General features: G+C 37.2%; 2 protein-coding genes across 3 annotated transcripts in view; one reads left to right on the top strand and one right to left on the bottom strand.

The window, feature by feature from the left end:
• LYRM1 (LYR motif containing 1) overlaps nucleotides 1-2,872 on the top strand; it is a 28,042-nt gene extending 25,170 nt beyond the window's left edge. Inside the window, exon 6 of one of the 2 annotated variants that reach the window (XR_012631166.1) lies at nucleotides 2,628-2,872. The gene's annotated coding sequence lies outside the window, so the exon portion shown is untranslated. The remainder of the gene's footprint in view (nucleotides 1-2,627) is intronic. The other variant, XM_074886089.1, reaches the window with a different exon arrangement.
• DNAH3 (dynein axonemal heavy chain 3) overlaps nucleotides 1-19,773 on the bottom strand; it is a 59,181-nt gene that overhangs the window by 7,763 nt on the left and 31,645 nt on the right. The window contains exons 32-53 of the mRNA XM_074886091.1: nucleotides 19,225-19,444; nucleotides 18,259-18,393; nucleotides 16,893-17,004; nucleotides 16,127-16,368; nucleotides 15,434-15,534; nucleotides 15,250-15,355; nucleotides 14,590-14,719; nucleotides 13,855-14,091; nucleotides 13,368-13,471; nucleotides 12,071-12,365; nucleotides 11,467-11,646; nucleotides 10,320-10,443; nucleotides 10,071-10,227; nucleotides 9,004-9,147; nucleotides 7,737-8,403; nucleotides 7,462-7,627; nucleotides 6,943-7,159; nucleotides 5,807-5,989; nucleotides 4,719-4,917; nucleotides 1,676-3,817; nucleotides 585-810; nucleotides 11-255 (exon numbers count right to left, since the gene is read on the bottom strand). Coding sequence (XP_074742192.1) covers nucleotides 11-255; nucleotides 585-810; nucleotides 1,676-3,817; nucleotides 4,719-4,917; nucleotides 5,807-5,989; nucleotides 6,943-7,159; nucleotides 7,462-7,627; nucleotides 7,737-8,403; nucleotides 9,004-9,147; nucleotides 10,071-10,227; nucleotides 10,320-10,443; nucleotides 11,467-11,646; nucleotides 12,071-12,365; nucleotides 13,368-13,471; nucleotides 13,855-14,091; nucleotides 14,590-14,719; nucleotides 15,250-15,355; nucleotides 15,434-15,534; nucleotides 16,127-16,368; nucleotides 16,893-17,004; nucleotides 18,259-18,393; nucleotides 19,225-19,444 — 6,332 coding nt within the window. The remainder of the gene's footprint in view (nucleotides 1-10; nucleotides 256-584; nucleotides 811-1,675; nucleotides 3,818-4,718; nucleotides 4,918-5,806; nucleotides 5,990-6,942; nucleotides 7,160-7,461; nucleotides 7,628-7,736; nucleotides 8,404-9,003; nucleotides 9,148-10,070; nucleotides 10,228-10,319; nucleotides 10,444-11,466; nucleotides 11,647-12,070; nucleotides 12,366-13,367; nucleotides 13,472-13,854; nucleotides 14,092-14,589; nucleotides 14,720-15,249; nucleotides 15,356-15,433; nucleotides 15,535-16,126; nucleotides 16,369-16,892; nucleotides 17,005-18,258; nucleotides 18,394-19,224; nucleotides 19,445-19,773) is intronic.

Genomic DNA, 19,773 nt, shown 5'->3' with positions numbered 1-19,773 from the left:
TAAACCTTACCCAGTGGGCCAAAGTTTCTCCTTTCCTGCACAATAGCATGAAAAAAGCAAAGGCCAAACATCAGTTTTTGCCACATTTCTGGCTTTTGGCAACTGCTAAAGAATGCAGGGTCAGAGATGGGATCATTAAGGTATGATCGAAGAAGATTCACTCTAACTCCTTTTGGAGGCTCATTCGTCATTTTGATGCCATTCTGGAGGATACTAACAGGAAACTTTTCTGATGGATAACTAGTTAACCACAACCTGAAAAGAATTTTAAAAAGCAATTTATCAAAAAACCATCAATACTGACAAATCCTCAATATTGGTCTGCAGAAGACTAAGTTTTATTACTTGCTTAACTATAATGATAACATCTAAATTTGTTCTAAAATGCAGGCATAAAGTAGATTATATTGGACAGGTAGAAAAGATGACATTCTAATTAGGCATCTATATTTTATCACTGCACACAAACGATATGAATGTTATACTTAGTTGTTCACACAAGAGAAGTTTTATTTCTTTTTACTAGTGTCTTCAGCTAACAAGAAATACTCCCATTAAAAAGAGCAAAATATTAAGACTCCTACCTGAATTTATCATTGGTATTCTCAGGCACTATAACTTCCTCACAGATTTTTTCCAAAGCAGGCATCCAGCTAGCTGCAAGATGGCAGTTTTGTAACACTACCCAGGTTCCATCAGTAATAGCCTGATAAATCATTTTTGCTGCTATTGGGCCCTGGCCCTGTCCAAGCGAGATAGTTTGAATGCTTGTGCCTCCCATGCCAACACCATCAGCAAATTTTAGCAAACCTATGATGGCAAATTTCACACAAAGTCCATTAGAAAGCAGATCTGTGTTATATTCATCATTTTTATAATAAAAAAGTAATTAAAGGGGCAAAAGTCAACAAATATTTTACTCAATTAAAAAAACAAACACCTCAACAACTCCGAAGCAGTATCAAATGCTGTATTAGTCACTGTGTTTGAGGCATATGCTAAAATTTAGGTCTATAAAGTAATACTGAAAAAAAACCCAAACCCCAAAACTAGCCAGGTTAAATCCCTGTCCTCTCCTTTAGCCCTGAATGCTCAGTTCCAGCCTGCACTACAGTTCTCTACTCTCTCTGTTGCATGGGTACAATTGTTTATGGGGGTTGAGCTGTAAATTGGATCTTTAGATCTGGTTAAAAATAACCCTCCAGCTTTGCCATCAAAACCAGTACCTCCTGGAAATACATCCTTACAGTATGGCTCCATATTATAATTCTTTTGGCAGAAAACCAGGTTTAAAAATAATCTGGGTGGTTATTTTTTAAAGGACATTTAACAGATGTGTTTATAAATGTGGTAATATACACTATTTTATTAGTAACTGAGAGGGCGGAAACTATCTGGGGGAGGAGTTGCAACAAAGACCAGGGCAAGTCCCAAACACCCACTGAAAGAATTGTAATGCAAGCATAAATTATGAACTGGTCTGGATGTTACAAGCTGTTAAATCCCTAAATTGCTGCTCAGAGGCCTAGACATTTCATCATCACTACATTCATTCCACCCTCTGTACTTTAAAGACACTTTAAGATCAGATGAAGGGGCCTACGCTATTATCAGTTTAGTCACACTCAGTGACATTTAACCAGATAAAAAAAGACTTTTTTAATACCAATCTCACCTGCCATAGGATCAGCACCTGGTGATAATACAAAAATCATAGGGGCACAACAAGTTGAATCACTGTAACTTCTTCCAAGATCAAAAGTAGGTGGTTCAATAAATGTTCTTCCCATATTTTCCACAATGAAGTCCTGCACTGCTGGAATAATTTTGTCAGGTCTCAAACATCTGAGAATAACCATGCGATCTAACCCCATCAGTGTGCTCCACGCATCTGGGAAGGCTTCTTCATGGGGTTTTACAGAGTCATATATTAGTTTCCACTTTGAAAAATTCTCTCTTACGTGTTCCATTAGTCCCTGGAGGTTTGTCAGACTAGATGCACGTACAAGCTCACCCCAGGATTTGTCAGATAGCCAATCTGGAGCTGGATTGGGGTAAGGATTATCAAGAGCAACACCTCCTGTCAGTAGGAAACGCCAAACCTCATCATCTATTTCGTCTTTTCCCTTCATAATGCCTACTGTCAGAAGGAAGGAGAATAACAGCTTATCCTTTTCAAACAGTGAACGACAGACATTATTATAGATGCTTCTTGTGAAATGCTGGGTTATATTTTTAATTCTCTCCTCTAGATCTTCACTCTTTTTGCTTTTAGCAATAGATTGAACATACAAGTTAATGAACCAAATCAGTGAATACTGGTACATAGGGTCAATGTTTGCCAGATCAGAAATGCAGAAGAAGACAACAGCTGAATGAATAGCAACTGGCTTATACCCCAATCGAGTAGAATCTATTTGCATTTCAGTTACAGAGGAAATTGTCTGTTTTTCAGAGATTTCTTCAGATAATTCTTTGGATGAAGACAAAATATTAATTGCTGTTTCATCTTCTAAGATGTTTCCTTCTGAATTGGAAAGGATCTCCAGGATTTTATCTTCTATTTCCTTTAGTTGTTTCTTGTTGGCTGCGCTTTCTATAATCAGTTCATTTTTCTTTTCTTCTAGCTCAGGCTTTTCCTTTGCAGCTACAATTCCAAGAAGTTGGTCCTGAAGACCCAAAGGTGTGATCATGAAGTTGAGTAGACAAACTTTCACAGCTACTTCAGGAAGATAATGAGGATTTCTTAAGTGGGTTGTTATGTAAAACCTGAAATCTCTTGAATATTCAATTATATTTTCCCCTAATTTCATGTACTCTACTCCTTGTTGTTTGAATGTTAGCTTTAATAAAATGGGTTCTATGAAAGCATCTAGCTCTTCACCAATATTTTCTAACAAGACCGGTGTTCCAAGCTGAATAGCATTTTCTAATGTCCTCACATAATGTGTGTCAGATAATTTGATAACTGACAGCCTGTTAGTTTTCTCCATATTTTTTACCCACTTATTAGCTTGCCTTTGAGGATCTATCATTAAAGCCCATCTTCTTGAGTTAGAAACAATTATGCCATTGTCAATGGAAAAAGAATCAACTGGCAATCCAGCAATCTGCCATGCACGGATTTTGACTGGATCCCCTAATGTATTACTCAAGCTAAAGTCACCAGAGCACGGTATGTTCTTTTCATTGCACAAGACCTGCCATTGCTTTTGACATTTTAGGCGGTAATTGACAGTAAAGGCTCCCAGATAAGCCACAGTTCCTGATGATAATAACACATCTCCTATAAGGTCTATGTACCGAATTCCTAATAATCGTGCAGCTTCTGTCCACCTATCCTTCTCTCCACCAAGACCACTAATTAGCTGTTCAGCTCTCATGAGCTTCTGTGAACAGAGTTCAATATTATTTTCTAATTCTCTCTTCCGGTCATTCATGTTGTCAAACTCATCATTTAAAGCTTGAAGGCGATCAACTACCTCCTTAAGTTCTGCTTGTTTTGTTTTTAACTTCTGCATTTGAACGTCCAGTAATTCTTCTGCAGCTCTCAAACGTTCGCGCTTAGGGGCAACCACTTTTGCAATACGGTCATATACCTCCATGGCACGCACCCACTTGCATAGTCCTTCACAGGCAGATGAGACATTTTTTATGACAGCTGGCTGAAAATCTGGATGATCAATAAACCTCTCTCTAATTCTCTTCATTATAGCAGGAGGAATATTATCTTTGTCATACGTCTTTAAGCTCTCAAGAAATTTCAGATCTCCAAGAATTTTTCTAGATGGCCCCCAGTAGTCTTCCAGCATTTTACCTATATTGCAAATAATATTAAAATCAGGCTTAAAACATGCATGTTTGAGCTGAAAAAATACTTGAAACATAATATGAAGAATTAACATCAATGATTTTGCAACATAATTTTACTATGCAACCACTGTTAACTAGCTTGGGAAAGTCATTACCTAAAGAAATTCAGATAGGAACTTCAGCATCACTAACTTAAGTCATGTTTATTAATGACATATTAATTCTAAATCAACCAAGCAAAATAAGGGAAACAAATTAATATACAATCTTTCTTAGCATAGTTTATTAGATAAACCAGTAACTGTGTGGAAGCATTCCTTCCTAATCTAGATAAGACAGTTTTGGATGAAAGACATTTATAGAATTCTTATTTTCAATTATGAAAGGTTGAACTAAGGGAGCATGGAAGAAAAGTGAAAGAAAAAGGTCTCTTTCCTACCTCACAAATCCTGTGCAATCCCACAATAAGAACTTAACCCACACTGAAAGAGCTTGTTAGAGTAATCACCTATGGCAGGGGTATAGCTAGAATTCTGTCTCCCAGATAGAGTTTGGTAGCAGGGATAGAGAGGAAAATACAGGTGAATTGTGCACAGCACATCTCCAGCTCCCAGTGTTCCTCATGGCAATGCAACTCTCAAGATTGGGTCAAAGCAAGTTGAAGAGATGACTTTGTGCTGGTGGCTGGTATCATATTTACAAAGCTTATACAAGAGTGTCAAGCAAGTGCAAAATGCTACAATGGCAAAAGCAACTCTTAGCTATTCAGTGTAGTTATAAGTCATTGCTAGCAAAATGTACTTTTAGTGCACACGGCTGCATTCATGCCAGAAGCAGTTCACCAGTACAACACAGCAGTACCCCAAGCATTCCTAGGGCAGGGATAACAAATACTGCATCATTACCACTGCCACTTGGGTCAGGCTTTCTCTCTGGTTTAGTTCCCTTCATGACACAGATACTCTCCATGACGAGTTTAACAGGACCAGGTGGATTCTGCATGGATTTCACAAGAGAGATGTCTGAAGGATTCAGGGTATCAAGAGCTGCAAGTGCTGCTTCCAAAGCTGGCGTGGCCTCAGCAAGGTCTCCTTCACATTCATCCTGTTAAGACATTGGGCAGAAGCCTGTAAACCTTCATACAATACAAGGTCTGCAACCTGATTACCACACTCCAGCACCTTCCAGAGAACCTTCTCTGCTTATAAGTACCTAATAAAAAGACTCTTCACAACATTGTGTTTCTTGGAGAGAAAACTACTTTCACAATTTGTCTGCACAGTTTAAAGAGGGAACGTTTGTAGAGAAATTAGTAACTTCCATAAACTGAACTGATAGCTGAAAAAGCCAGACAAGCTTTCAAGATCAAAGTCTCTCTGGTCTGACAAGGACAATTAAAATACAGGTTAGATACAGTTGTTCTTAGTTAAATCTTACAGTGCTGAACAGGTAAAAATATATACTGTGTAACTTAAGTTCTTTATCATGTACTCAGAGCTCAGTAATTATCTATCTTATTTATCACTGACATTTCCCACTAGTTACAAAAAAAATATTGAGGAATCCTGCAGCTTCCCACGGGAAATTCTGTGTTACAGACATCTGGCTATGGCAGGTTATGCCTAATAGGGCTCTATGCAGTGCTATGCCAAATTACCTCAGCTAACTCTAAACAAACTGTCTTTGGGCCTGGAAACAGTATAATCTCATTACTCAATCTGTTGAGAAAGAAAATATTTTAGTACAGAAGTAAGAGCTATACATCTTTTGGGATGTGAACTAGAAAGGGAAGCTATGCAGTACTGTGAGATACAGTCATAATCCAAACAGCCAAAATTTACCTTATTTATATTAGGAACATCTCCTTCATCATCCTTTGCAACTTTTTCACTTTAAGAGCTTGGATCATCCCATTAACACATCATCACAGCTCCCATTTACTTGGAAAGACTTGGAACCCATCATGCTCCAGGCTCAAGCCCTTGTACACTACCTTAATAGCTTTAGCAACAGCTGCTGCTTCATTAGCCTCTTTTTCATCTGCTGACACTAGTTCCTTCTTTGCATCTACTTCAGCTGTTTCCTTTTCAATTTGAATCATCATTTTCTCTGTTTCTGCAGAAGTTTGAATCAGTTCAGGCTGAAGGGCAGTCAGTTCTTTCTGCATCTCTGCAACCTGATGAATATAACAGGAAATCAAGAAATTTGTGTAAACATTGCATGCATTTCACATCTTGATGTATTAGGAAGAAAGATCAAAAGACAGTATATTAATACAATCTAAAAAGGGACACTTGATCTAAATAAATATTAAAATAGTTCTCTATCCTATTTTTACTAAGAGCTGTTTTATTCAACTGACTAGATTTTTTTAAAGAATTTTTTTTTATCCATGGAATACTCTTGCTTTTTTATGATCCACTTAATTTTAATAATGAGAAATAAATTGATTAATTTTATTTTTTTTCCTGACAGTCAGGTTTATGGAACCCCAAATAATCCTTTATTGCACAGGTGGAAAAATCCAAAACAAAGTTGGAAGAAAACACAGAATTAGTGACAGCAACAGCTGCAAACTGGATGATGTTCTTCATCCAGCAAGTATCTGGAAGACCCTTTACTTTGCATCTTGGAAGGATCAATCCCTAGATCACATGGGTTGAAAAAGGGGGTTATTTACCTGGAACCTGATCAATTTCCTACTGGGGATCTACTCAGGAATTAATGTTTATTATTGTCCTACAACATTCTCCAACTTCTCCCCTATTTTGAAAAGGGTAATATGTACTAGGATGCACTACTACTGAGGCATGGATTCTCCGTATAAGGTTTTGAGAAAATAATTAAATTTGTAAGGTTTATTCCTTCAACATTTAATGAGTACCATCAATTTCATTTAGCTTTCTATTAAGTGCTGTAATCCGAATTTGCATACCACAATTTCCTAAAATGGCTAAGCAGTAATCTAACTTCTTTTGCTGCTTTCTGTAGACAATTAACAATAGCATCATGAATATAGTGAAGAGGGAATTTAATAAGGTTTATTTTTATAAGTTTTAATCAGTTTATACAAAGCCCATACTAAAGTACGCATATGGCACATATTCAGTGTTCTCATCTGAAACTTACTTGGGAAGATGCAAAGTCAAGTTTTTGAAGTCCCATAAGATAACGAGTTCTCATCATGTCGACTTCTTGCCTTTTGCTATTCAGCAGAGTCTTAAAGGTAAGAATCAATTCTAGGTATGAAGTTGGTGTCACATAGTTGTGTCTTCGCAGTGTAGTAAAATAGCTGATGGAGAGCTCTCTCACACTTTCTTGGAAATATTTGCACATTGACACAACCCTAGAGAAAATTTTTCCACATTACTATGAAAATAGAATCTGTCTTTATGTTAATTATGAGGAAATTACTCTAAGCTTATGAAATTATATTAGTGTTAGTGAAGGCAGAATTGTTTTTTCCCCATTATAACAAATATTTTAGACTCCTTTCAAAGAGTGGCCTGCTTTTCTTGCACTGAAATTCCAGAGTTGGCTTAGCTTTGTCCATTTATAAGGACAGTTTCCTGATCAAGTATGTTGGGGGTGTGAGGGGGAGGGGAACAAACATTTGCTTCATATGTTTCTTGACAGACAAACTCATACTCTTTTCTAATGTCATCTTCGAGTTCAACATCCTCTAAAAACTTGTTAGCAACCATTTCCAAAGCATCTGTAGGCCAGGGTTGGAACCAATCAATGGTGCAGCAGTTTATCAATGAAGGAAACATCCGTAATCGATTCCGAAATGCATCTCCAATAGGACTCATGGCTAGGAAAAAAAAAAAATCATGATTGTTACCTAAGTTTGTTTGCAGTTAGGAAGCAGAAAAATCTAAGCCTAAGAAAACATTTGAAGAAATAACACATTGTATACAGACCTAAGACAATATGCAAATTTTTCTTCACCCTTTCAATAAAGAAATTGTACATAGCAAGGGAAGTGGCTTCAATTTTCCTGTGCTCCATCCCTGCTGCACTTTGCATTTTCTCAACAATTTCAGCTTTCTCATCTGTTGTGAAGATATTAGGCACATCAGCAGTATTTAAAAGCATGTTGATATCTTCTACAAATGCGTCATCCTTTATTTGATTATCACAGAACAAAAAGGACACATTCTTGTTACCAACACCTGCTTTCAGCATGATTTTTTTAACATCTTCTTTCCATTCATTGATTCCATAGGACTTCGTAATTTCAATTTGAAAGAGTTCAAAGGTATTCATGTAGGTTGCTAGCTTGGTAGCACTCTGTCGACCACTCCCGCCAACCCCCAACAACAACAGATGTCCATTATCCTGTTTCAATACCCTGCATATCCTTGAGATATGCTCAACAGCAAACTTGAACATGACTAAGGACATCGGTGCTTTGCTGATATTGTTGTATTCCTCAAGGTAGTATTCCATCACAGCTGTCAGTTGCTTTAAATCCGTGATTTCATCATATACTTTTACATTACTGCCTGGCTTCAAATAGTCTCCAAAGAACAGGCTGCGAATATTATCATCAGAGATTTCTCCAGTAGGTGAGATATGACTCAGTACCTAGAGAAAAGAATCAACAGATAATACAAACTATTAGAGAATTATTTTCCTTAACATCATAATCATTCTTATCTACATAGTAATAACACTGTGGGAAGCTGTTTTCCAGCTATTCTAGTTATCACTTTAGTCTGAAAAAAAAAAAAACCCACAAAAAACCACCTAAATGGGGAATATGCTGTAGGTTGACATGCAAGTTTCCACATATGCATACTTCACAGAGAGATTTTGCTTTCAAATATAGGACAAATTCCCAAAAGACTTCTCAGGAAAGTACCCACTACTCCCATTGGCTCATCCAGATATTAACTTAAGCAAAAGACCAGATAAATATTGTGTAAGACATTTATTCCATATAGTCCTCTGTACCAACACAGAATCCTTCTGAAGTTATGAATCATTCTGATATGAAGTAATTTGTATTAACTTGACTAAGAAGATGTATAATACTTAATACTGAATAGAAGACCATCCATACTTTTTAAATGCACTGATCAAAGTTATTCAAAATCTGTCTAATACTAATGTAATCTCAATGTCCAAGTACTTCTGAAAATGCATCAGTCTCATTCTTGGTCCCAGCACATTACCCAAAAATACCTTATTAAAGCTCTGCTTGAAGATATTTGATGTTGTCTCTTGTACCATCTGAAAGAATACCTTCCTGTCCTCCTCCTCAACTAAGCGATCATAGAAAACTCGGTAGACCTCATGAATCCAAAGTCTGATCAGTTTATCTTCATCCTGAAAATGTAAATACAAGAAAATGAGTAAGTATAGCTCAGGCAGGATTTGTTTAAAAACAAAAGGCTAGAAATGTCCATCTGGACCCTGCTATATCTTGTACTAAACTCAGTGGGAATCTTTCAATTCCAAGCCATTCAGCACATGGCTCAGCATCTGCTAACTTAACTGGCTTCCTCACCATCTTGTTACCATCTTGTCCTCCCTGCCAATACAAACTTGGACTCTTATGTCAAAGCATTTTTCTCTACTGTATCAAATCTCCCCACCCTTCCAACATAAAGTAAAGAATAAATCTTTCAAAGATATGGCTCATGGGTTCTAAGCCAAGCCCTGCTCAAAACTGTTGGTAGCTAAGACTTCCCCTGAATAGCTTGTAGCTGTTTTGTTCTGTTTCTGCACCAAAAACATTCCCCCAACAGAAATAAAACTGTTAATACTCCTTTAACCTGACATTTTACTGAAAATGGATGAAAAAAGTAGAGGGATGAAAATCATATACACCTATCAGTATTCATTTGTAGTCTGTGACAACAGGCAAACTCGGGGCTAAATTACTCAAGTCTTGTTTGCTGATGAGCTTGCCATTTGTAAAAGAGAGATACCAAGTCTTTTCCCACATTTGTTTCTTTTGTATATTTAGTTTGAAAGCTCAAGAGAAGGGACTGTCTAACTTGTTGTACAGGCCTTAACAGGTGGGCCTTGGACCTCTGGGCCCAACTGTAATACATGTAAAGAATATTAACAAAAATGACAGCTGTCTCCGTCAGAGACAGACAGAAAATATATAGCAAGGTATTCAGGGACTATCCTGATTTTAAAGCTTATAAATCTATTGAAATCACAGTTCATTTATTTTGAAACATTTACTTACTGATATTATAAAAACAACTTTACGGCAACATAATTAAACTACAACTTACTTGCAAATGAGTGTGTGGACAGAGCAGCACTCCTTTAATAACCCTGGAAAAATCCCGTAGATTAAAGACATAGTGGGATTTTGAAGGAGTTGGGAGAAAATTATCAACCGCCATTTTATAAATCACCATTGTCGCTTGAACCATTATCTTACCCAGCCTTAAGAAGGAAAAGAGATACAGTTTTAACTTCTGCAGATAAATCACAGGAGAAAAGATGACAAAGGTGTAACAGGAAATATATCACATTACCTTAGAAACACAGGCTCAAAGCCTTTGCTGAAGTGCCAATCAGCAACTGCAGTAAAAATCGTGGTTAATATGTCATCATCAAAAGAACGGATAGATACAATATTTAAGTGCCGTGTGAAGCGTCCTGTAATACACGCAAAAAGATGCAGAACTATTTAGGAATGTCCAAATATTTTTCCACCTTTCAGCTAGCATATTCTAGGATTGACTGTCACTCGAAAAACAACATTTGAATCTGGCTCCAGCTCCATGATTTTGTTTCTGGCAAATTTCTGCCCCAACAGTGATGTAAAAGAAATATAAACTGGTTTATATTTTATATCAGTATTTTACTTAGAACAACTGTTTTTAATATGAAAACATGAATCTCCATTACAACAAGACCCCGATTACCCAAATTTAAATTTCACCTCACATTAGCCCTGCTGATTGTGATATGACACAATAAAACTTTACAAAAGCAAGTATCTTGTTATGGGCTTTCACCTAAAAAATTTTGGTCTATACAGTAGTAAATTTCAGAAATTTAGCTGTATCAGAATAGTTTTTTTAATAAAGCCTCCTCAGAGCACATACAGTTATGTCTGTATTAGAGTGTGTATATGAAGCAAAGTAGCATAGATTGACTTATGACGGTGTAGCTGTAGCTACATTATGGCTTTTACTGACATAACTTTTTCATTAGAAAATATAACCTCCCTTATGGTGATATGACAGGAATCGTGGACTTGCAGGCAACATGCTTGTAAGTAAATGCAGGCAGCCTATCTTAGCAGCAGGAAATACAATTTCAGAAGAGAACTGCCAGAAAGACTTGGTAAGAAGATGTATTCCCTCCTTTTTCCAGAGAATAGAAAATGGAAAAAGTGTAAAATTGTCTAATTTTAGAATTATTTTCATCATTCATAGTTTAATCAACATTAAAAACATTGTTTCTAATATTGATTAAACTCCCACTGGAAAAGTTACAGATTTGACCTTAAGCATACAGACTTCTGTTTGGAATAATCCAGTCAGTAAATGTATCTATAGGTTTACAAGTAATAGATAAATGTAGAATTTGGTAGAATTTGTCTTCACAAAACTGAACTTGCCTCTCAACTTCAGTCAATTAGATAACTACTTGCCATAGTATTATATTGCCTACCTGTAATATCATTCCTGCCTCCCCCAGGTGGACCCATAGCTGAAACAAGCAGCATGTCTATAATATTAATCTTGGATCTATCTTTCTTGTCATACCAGTGACCATGATCAATCCATTGTCTGAGAAGCTCAATAGGTGGCTGGGCTCCATACACTTCCTTTGCAGGCATGTTTAGGTCATCTATGGAAAACACAGACATTGAGTAAAAAACCCTCAGCATTTAGAAATTATAGTTTTCTTTCAAAGCTAAGAAGCAAAAATAACCGAACTAGAGGTAGAAAAAGGTTATGTCTTGTTATTCTTGCTTCCCGTTAAACTAACCAGAATCAAATGACATTATACTTCACAGGCATACTCAGAGATGATGTTGGTTGGTGATTTTATTTTATTCATGTCACACTGCAACACGATGACTATTCTGAAGACAACCACCACTTAAGCAGTTAGAAACCTTTCAGCAGGGGGCAGTGCTAATCCTTGTTTGGGTACCTGAAAAAAGCCAAAGAGCACTGAAGCAATCCAAAATTACTAGTCTCAGTGAATCACTTCCTTTGCCTAAAGCCAGAATTAAAATGATATAAAAACCCTGAAAAAACTGTCTTACCCACAAATATTATAGCTTTTTTCCCCGAAGGAGGTCCAAATAATCCTTTTCTTCTTCTGTCCAGCTTGGACATAATAATATCCTGGGTTTGGTTAGCAGAGGTTCTTGCAGAGAAGTTGATGAAGTTTGGGATGTATTTTTCCCTTGGAAGTTGTAATAGGAAATTGTTTGTTATAGCTGATTTTCCAGTGCCAGTGGGACCCACAAAAAGCAAAGGGACATTATGATCCACATATGTTTTAAGAAAAAACGTTTGTCTGGCAGTTTCCATTGTTGGAATGATCAGCTCAGATACCTATACACAGGATAGTAAAACAGCACATGAAAATCAAACATCCAATACCTTAATCAACATGAATATTTGCAAGCAACTACAGGAAGCCTGTAGTGCAAATGCATTTTTTAAAAATTCTTTTCTCTGAAAACTTAGGCTGTAACAAGGTTCTGTAGATAGTATGACCCCAATTCTTGTTCAGTGTTTATACAGTAAATAGCACAACTAGTATTATCTGTATTATGGTTCAGAGAGGCTATATAAAGCCAGAAGGAGAACTGCCCAGTTAAGTATGACTTAATTCTGTTCCCCTCCTGTTCAAAAGGAAAGGAACAGTGCTATGGATTTTTTTTTTCTTTCTCATCTTCCACTTACCATTAGCATCTGTGCACTAGATATCAAGAAAAGATTTTTAGACAGCAGAATGAAATGTAATCTTACATTTCTCATGTACTTAATAGACAAGACCATTGCAACTACAATGGAATGAAAAGCTGAACAAACACCACCTAAGTTATCTTGAAATTTTATTTGCAGAATAGGCACTTTTTGCAGATGTCTGTTGTGCTATGCTTCAATGTGAGTGACCTTATTTGGAAATGGAGGGGATCCATGACCCTCAGTACTGCTCACCATATCCCAAAGAAGTAGTAAATCTCTTTGCTTGCTTTCTCTAACCACAGAAAACAAAAATGAAGGAATGGAAATTTAGGCTTTGTCTTTTTTCTACCATGATTTCCCCAACATCAGATGCTATTACAAAGACAAAAGCAGAACCAAAAATTTTAACCACCAGTCAACCTCAGGGCTCCATGGTCACCTGCAGTGCTAAACTTTCAATATTGATGGTACCAGAATTAAGACATAAACATGAAAAGGAGCCTACAGAGATTAATGAAATGTTGCCGATCAAACATTGAACAGCCTGATATAATAAAAGCTGCTAGCTAAGGCAGTCAATTTATACCTCTAAATCATGTAGTCAAATAATTATTTTCTAAAATGAAAGATATGAATGTGAACCTTAGCCCCTGGAGAGAGAACTTGCTCTTCCTTTGTGATGTACTCCGTCCACATGTTCCATTGCCCTCTGCCATGCTTGTAAAAATAGAAGTCATAAACAGTCCCTGTTAATTGAAAAATACAACATAGAAAAACCCACTGATTAAAGAATAAAAATAAACTTCAATCATTTTAGTGTGAGATGTCCAACACTGTGAGATAATGAAGGCTTTCTAATACATAAGATCCCCCTCCCAGCCCCACTGCCATTACCATCACAAAATTATTTCAGGTCAGATTCAGCTACATTGTTTGAGTACAACATGAGGCATATGCTACTCCTGGTTAAAAGAGGCAGGAAAGAGCATCCAACTGTGCAGCCCAAGGCTTGGCAGATGGTGGCTCTGCCACAGACTTAACATCTGCCAGGCCCTCTATTCTCCCCTACAGTGCTGAGTTTTCTTACTGCTTTATAAAAGGCCAGGCAAGTACAGTTATGATGAAGCACCTTTTTCTGGGAAGATATTGTTTCCAGTAAGCTTCACACTTTTAGGGCGTGGGTTTTCATCATTCATTCCCATTAGCAAGTTGCGGTAAAACAAATCAAATTTCTTTCTGCTGTCTGCATCGATGATCCCACCAATTGTCCAAACCAAAGCAAAAAGGAAAAGCCCCTGCAGCCACAACATGATATGCTGACTAGACATGCTTTCTTCCTTCTCTTCCTTGGATTGCTTTATTTCATCTAAAACACATATTTTGCATTTTAGTTAAATGCCAGTAATAACCATAAATCCCAATTCAAAATGCATTTTTGCAAAAGTATTCTGAGACAAATTTAGAGCATTTTCTTCAGTGGAACAAAGCCAATCTACAGAGTGAGGATGTTGTCTGTGTAAAATACTGTTTACAAATAAAACTAAATTAGAAGAAAAAATATTTACAAAGGATCCTAATTCTTTTCTTCCAATGGTACCAAACAGCAAGCAGAAATATGGAATACACTCACAAGATCATGTTCAGTTTTGTAATGACACCAGTGTCCAAATGTGAAAGGTCTGTATGCTAGTCAAAGCACTATTATTAATACTGGTCAGTGAGAAAGGACTTGTGTGGTATGATCTCAACAGTAAAGGAATTCCTTTGGTATTTCCTTGCATGTGACAACATGCATCTTGTTATGGGACACAGCAGGAAAAAAAAGAAAAAATTAAATAAAAAGAATAAGGCTTAGTGTACTTACCAAGCAGACAAGTGAAGAGTTTCATCAAGCTATAACTCAGATGAATAGAGGATGTTTGTACAATGGCTTTGCAATGAAGGTGAATAAACTCTAAACAAGGCTGGACTAGCCACATAAACATGTCATTGACCTGCCAGGGGAAAAGGAAATGGCTTTAAAACAATGCAGGAGTTGCTGTATTTCTCACTGTCCCCCAGTTCTCTCTCAATAAAACATAAGGCATCAGAAATTCTCCAAGTCGGCAGAGGGAAGATCAGGAAAGGACCTGTGTGAGGCAGTACTTAAGCGATCACTAAGTCACACCACCATTACCTGATAGTGAACACAAGTTGCTTCTGCCATGGAGCATTTCTCAAGCTAAACTCTAGATGTCTTAGACAGAAGAAGGATGAGTTCCAAACATTTTGAGTCTTCCAGTATTTCCCACATTCCATTTCTAGTACTCACGGCATCTCCAGCTCTCATGCACTTTTCTTGCAACAACATCTAACTTTCATCACTACAAACTAATGTACAACAGCCTCTAGGAGATCTGGGACCCTCTAAATCATGAAAGCACTTCAAAAAGTCTGATTTTGCATGCCTGCCTTCGAACTGTGAACATCACCTTAAAGTTAATCTTCTAAATTAGACCAATGTAAAAAAAATCAAATCTCGCACCAGCTCTCGGTGTTCTTCCTGCAGATTTGGAGGCAGTGTATTCATGTAGGAATCCTTCAGTGGCTTCCAACCTAACTGTTGCGGGTCCATATAGATCATACCACACCTGGCAAGAACAAACAACTATGGTACAGGAACAGATGCGCAAGGTGGGATAATTCAAGTTTGAATGCTTTCACATTACCTGCTGACAGTTGCTGGAGATGCCTCCTCTAAGTCTGCTGCCTCAAAGATTAAACTCATTTTTGAATTCATCTGAATTATTTCACCACTCATTAAGCATAGCTAGAAGAAAAACATCATGTAAACATGATCTAGTCATGTCAGTGCTGATCAAAGCAATGCCTATCATAAAATCACTGAACATTCTACTTAGTGTCACTCCACATTCACTCATTCGTGTGCTCATAACACATATTTCCTGACCTCGTCTCAACTTTTCCACGTTACTGTAATGACTTGCAAAGACACAGAGAACAATGCTCCTCTATCTTTAAATAACTACAAGCAAAAGCACTTATGACCTGCAGTGTTTTTTTTTCAGTTGATTTATTCACTAAGTAATTTAAGCAAGTTCAGTTTTCAGTTACAGAACTGAGTTTATGTATTTCAGTTTCCTAAAAGGGTCAATAAAAAAGCCTCAGCGAGCAACTTCCTTTGAATGAAGTAGGAGCAAGACAAGGCTTCTAGGGAGAAGTAACAGCTTAATATCATCTACTAAACCAACTCATGTAATTGGGGGAAAAAGCAATGCTTTTAAGCACACCAGCTTTTCCTGAGTCTCACACCTCCTTTGACTACCATGGTAACAATATTGCTACTACTAAAATAAAGTATGTATATTCAAGGACGAGGTAACTGCCAAAAATTAGGCTACCTTTTTATTATCATCCAGCGCAGTGTTCATGTTCTCTATCCAAACTGCATCCACTGGGCCATCAAAAACAATCCACTTCCGATCATCTGTGGTAGAAGATGCTTGTTCCCTGAAAGCATTTGCAAGAACTCCATCTGTCCACTCATGGCTTACAGGATCAAAACTTCCATACAACTGCCCCATAGTAATTGCTTTGGGATTAATAACTTTGTATTCAACAGCAAATTCAGCCATGGATTTTTCTGTGTAAAAAAACAAATAGATGAGCTTGAGAATTTGATAGGTTAGTTTCATTCAACAGCTGAAGTACAGAACAATGAGATTCCTGAGGATCCTACTTTAGCTGCCCAAGGCAAAAAAAACCCCAGACATTGGGCAGCTAGGTAGCAGTAAATAAGAACTTCTGTTACTTGCACAAGGAAAGTACAAAGTCCTATGTGCAAAAGCACATGAAAAAAAAAAAAGCAGAGCAAAATAGATTTTATAGGTTTATGGCAGCTACTTAAAATCTCCCTATCAAAGCTAGTTTCTTCTAGAGTATTATGCACAAATACAATGCTTAACAAAATTCGTAAAAGCATAAATACATTAGTATGTTTTACTACTCCAGTAAATGCAGACAAAAATAGTTCAATGAGTAGAAACCTTCCAGTCAAGAAAGCAGAGTATAGGACAATTAACAACCTGGGCATATCTCTGCAAAGGAAAAACAGTAGTCATAGAATTATCTTCATTTAATGAGAATCTTGTGGCTGAACAATGTTACCTGTGCACAAATCACCAAGGGCTCCAGCTAGCACTTTGTACGCACAGGTTTTCCCACTCAAAGGATCTCCAACAATCATAAAACCGTGGCGCACCAGCATCATTTCATATATCTGTATCAGTGACAAGAGACTGATTCTTTACATAGCACAAAAGGAAGTTATCAAACTAGATGTATCTCTCCTACACTCGGGCGCAGCAGGACAAAATATTAGCCAAACACCTGCACTCTATTAAGGGTGACTGAACTGTTAACCCAGATCAGAAGGCAGTCATATTATTATGGCAGTTCTCACTGATATAATTTAAGAAGTCATTGCTCCCAGATATCCTCCCTTTCTCCTTGATAAATGGCATCCATCAGCTGTAACAGCATCATTGTACAGGGTGTGAGTGCACTAACCAGACACTGCAGATCACAGACCAGTGTAAAAGCCTAAACTGAAATCAATGGCTACCAGTGAAGCTAACCCAAAGGCACTGAAACTACAGTTCTGAGGATCTGTTATATGACCGGTCCTTTGGTCTGCAAGGGTGGTAACTTCTTCAGTTATCCCACAGATCTTGCTAGAACTCAAATCAAAGCCTTCAAACAGAATACCATCAAGTAGACCTGTAAGAAGCCCTAAGAAAAAAAATTTTTTTTTTTTAATCTCAGGTTAAGGCTGATATTTTCTGGTTTAGCTTAAATTTCTAAACAGTTAATATTATCTCTATTTAAATGAAAAATAAAGCATGGTTTGCAAATCAGCATAAGCCAAGTCTGAACATAAGCCATAAAATCTGAACTTCTGTTGGAGGTGTCCCTCACAATCCTACCCCAGGCCACATACTTTTGCCCTTGCCATCACACTGTCACTAGGCTACACTACTCACAAGAAAAAACAAATTAAGCATTCTTTAAAAGGTTACTAATACTAGTAAATGGGAGACAGTGGGAACACAAAGCTAGAAGTGAAGCATAAGCAAGGGTGAGAAATGTGACCCTTTTCAAGACTTCTCAAGGAAACTGTGAGCAGAACTGGGAACAGAGCCTGACTCCCAGTCCAGAGTTCTGTTCACAAGGCTACACTGCCTCAGCTAGTAAGAGATTCAGTTTAATTTTCTATCCTGAACCATAAGACCTAAGATGTGGCTGCACATGTTAGCTCCTTCACAGGCTGGCCAAATTAAAAAAATCACTATGAGCAAAGTAGGCTTTAACTCCATGACTTTTACTCAGTGAAAACATGCTGTTTGTAATATTCTATTAATTGATCACAGAAACTATTAGCTATTAATTCATGACACAGACAGTTTGTGTCAGACAGAAGGATGTTTCTGCTCTCACACTTTTCTTCCCCAGAGGTAAGTACATAAAAATAAACCTGAATAATTTTTCCAATGAACCATGGAACTGGTTGAAGATCCATTTTTTCTATATTTTCAGTTAGTGCCTGGACAAACAAGTCATAGTCAGGTGTAGGAAGAACCACTCCAGGAAACAGGTCAGATATGATGCCCTGTTAAGGAAAGACAGAATAGAACAGTATTTAAACACAGATTACAAAAAGGGAAAATTCCCAAAGCATAAAAATCTACAAGTAAAACAGTATTCATACAGTTAACAAGATCTTAGAAGGAAATGTCCTTAGCTGGACAAAACTAACTTCTAGGCAAACTGTAGCCATGATTTTCTCATGCATATTCTGTATGCATGAGACAGAAACAAGTGCCTGAACTTTTCATACACACACCAATGTTGTAAAAGGAAGCTTAACCTTCTGCAAATTTGCCACAAAAAGTGTTACAGGAAAGGATGTGAAAGTGGTTGAAAGAATTTCAGTGGTTAAATAGAAAGGTATGTGTTCTGAAATTTCAGAGCAATGATTCTATGTGTGTGCATACCCTAGCTTTTAGGTCTTTAATACTGATTGCTCTGTAGCTTAGTGTAGTCTTTTATGAAAGCAGCATGCAAACCAAAACTGCATTGTTTTCATTCTGACTTCAAATGTCTAATTGACTGTAATTGTCCACATCTCTGTTGCAGCACAAAGCCAGAATGCAGACTTCAAAGACTGGTTTCCAGGAACTAAACAGCCCAAAGTGACTTTTAGCAAGATATCTTATAAAACATTTTATAGAATAACTTAAAAGCCACCACTGAAAGTTTGTTTTTCAAAATAATACTGATAGAATCAAAGAGTGCATCCACATCAGTGGAATGAAATAACTCTACAGTAATCGAGCACCTGGATCAAACTGTTCTAAATTAAGATAATGACCTGTTTCTGTAGGTTCCTAAAATGGACCTCATCATCACAAAACTTAGACACACCAACCTGATATCTTACCTGAAACAATGGCACATCCTGTGCCAAGAATTTGGCCAAGTTAACATCCAGCAAAGCCCGAAGTAACAATGCACTTTCATTTTCAGTTGGGTATTTCAGTTTTAAGTTTCCTGCTGCGGTCAGGACGGATTTAACAGCACGCATTCCATAGTCATAGTGATGCTGAGATGACAGCTGCTCAGAGCACAAACGGTAAGTGGCAACAATTTTCTGGGCAAGGCTGTGGATGTTAAAATATCACATGTAGAATGAAAATATCTCACCATGCAAGGAAAATAATTTAAGTAACTATATACAGAAAGTAACTGCAGTGATTATGAGACATATCAATTGATAAGATGGCCCAAAATACCTGGGAAGCAAAACTGTAGTTTATGCCATGCCAGAGAATGTATGTGCCATTTTGAAATTCTGTTTGCTATTATGATACCTTTTCCAAATGATCCTATGTAGAGACACATATCCACCAACATGAGGTAGTAAACGAGAATTGATTAAAAACTACTTTCTGGAGAAACAGAACATGGACAGCCTTCCAGAATTATATGC

The sequence above is a fragment of the Strix uralensis genome, chromosome 16 (genome assembly GCF_047716275.1).
Source record: "Strix uralensis isolate ZFMK-TIS-50842 chromosome 16, bStrUra1, whole genome shotgun sequence".
In the NCBI taxonomy this organism is placed as follows: Eukaryota; Metazoa; Chordata; class Aves; order Strigiformes; family Strigidae; genus Strix; species Strix uralensis.
Note: the sequence above shows the minus strand (reverse complement) of the source record. Positions and strands in the feature narration are given on the sequence as shown.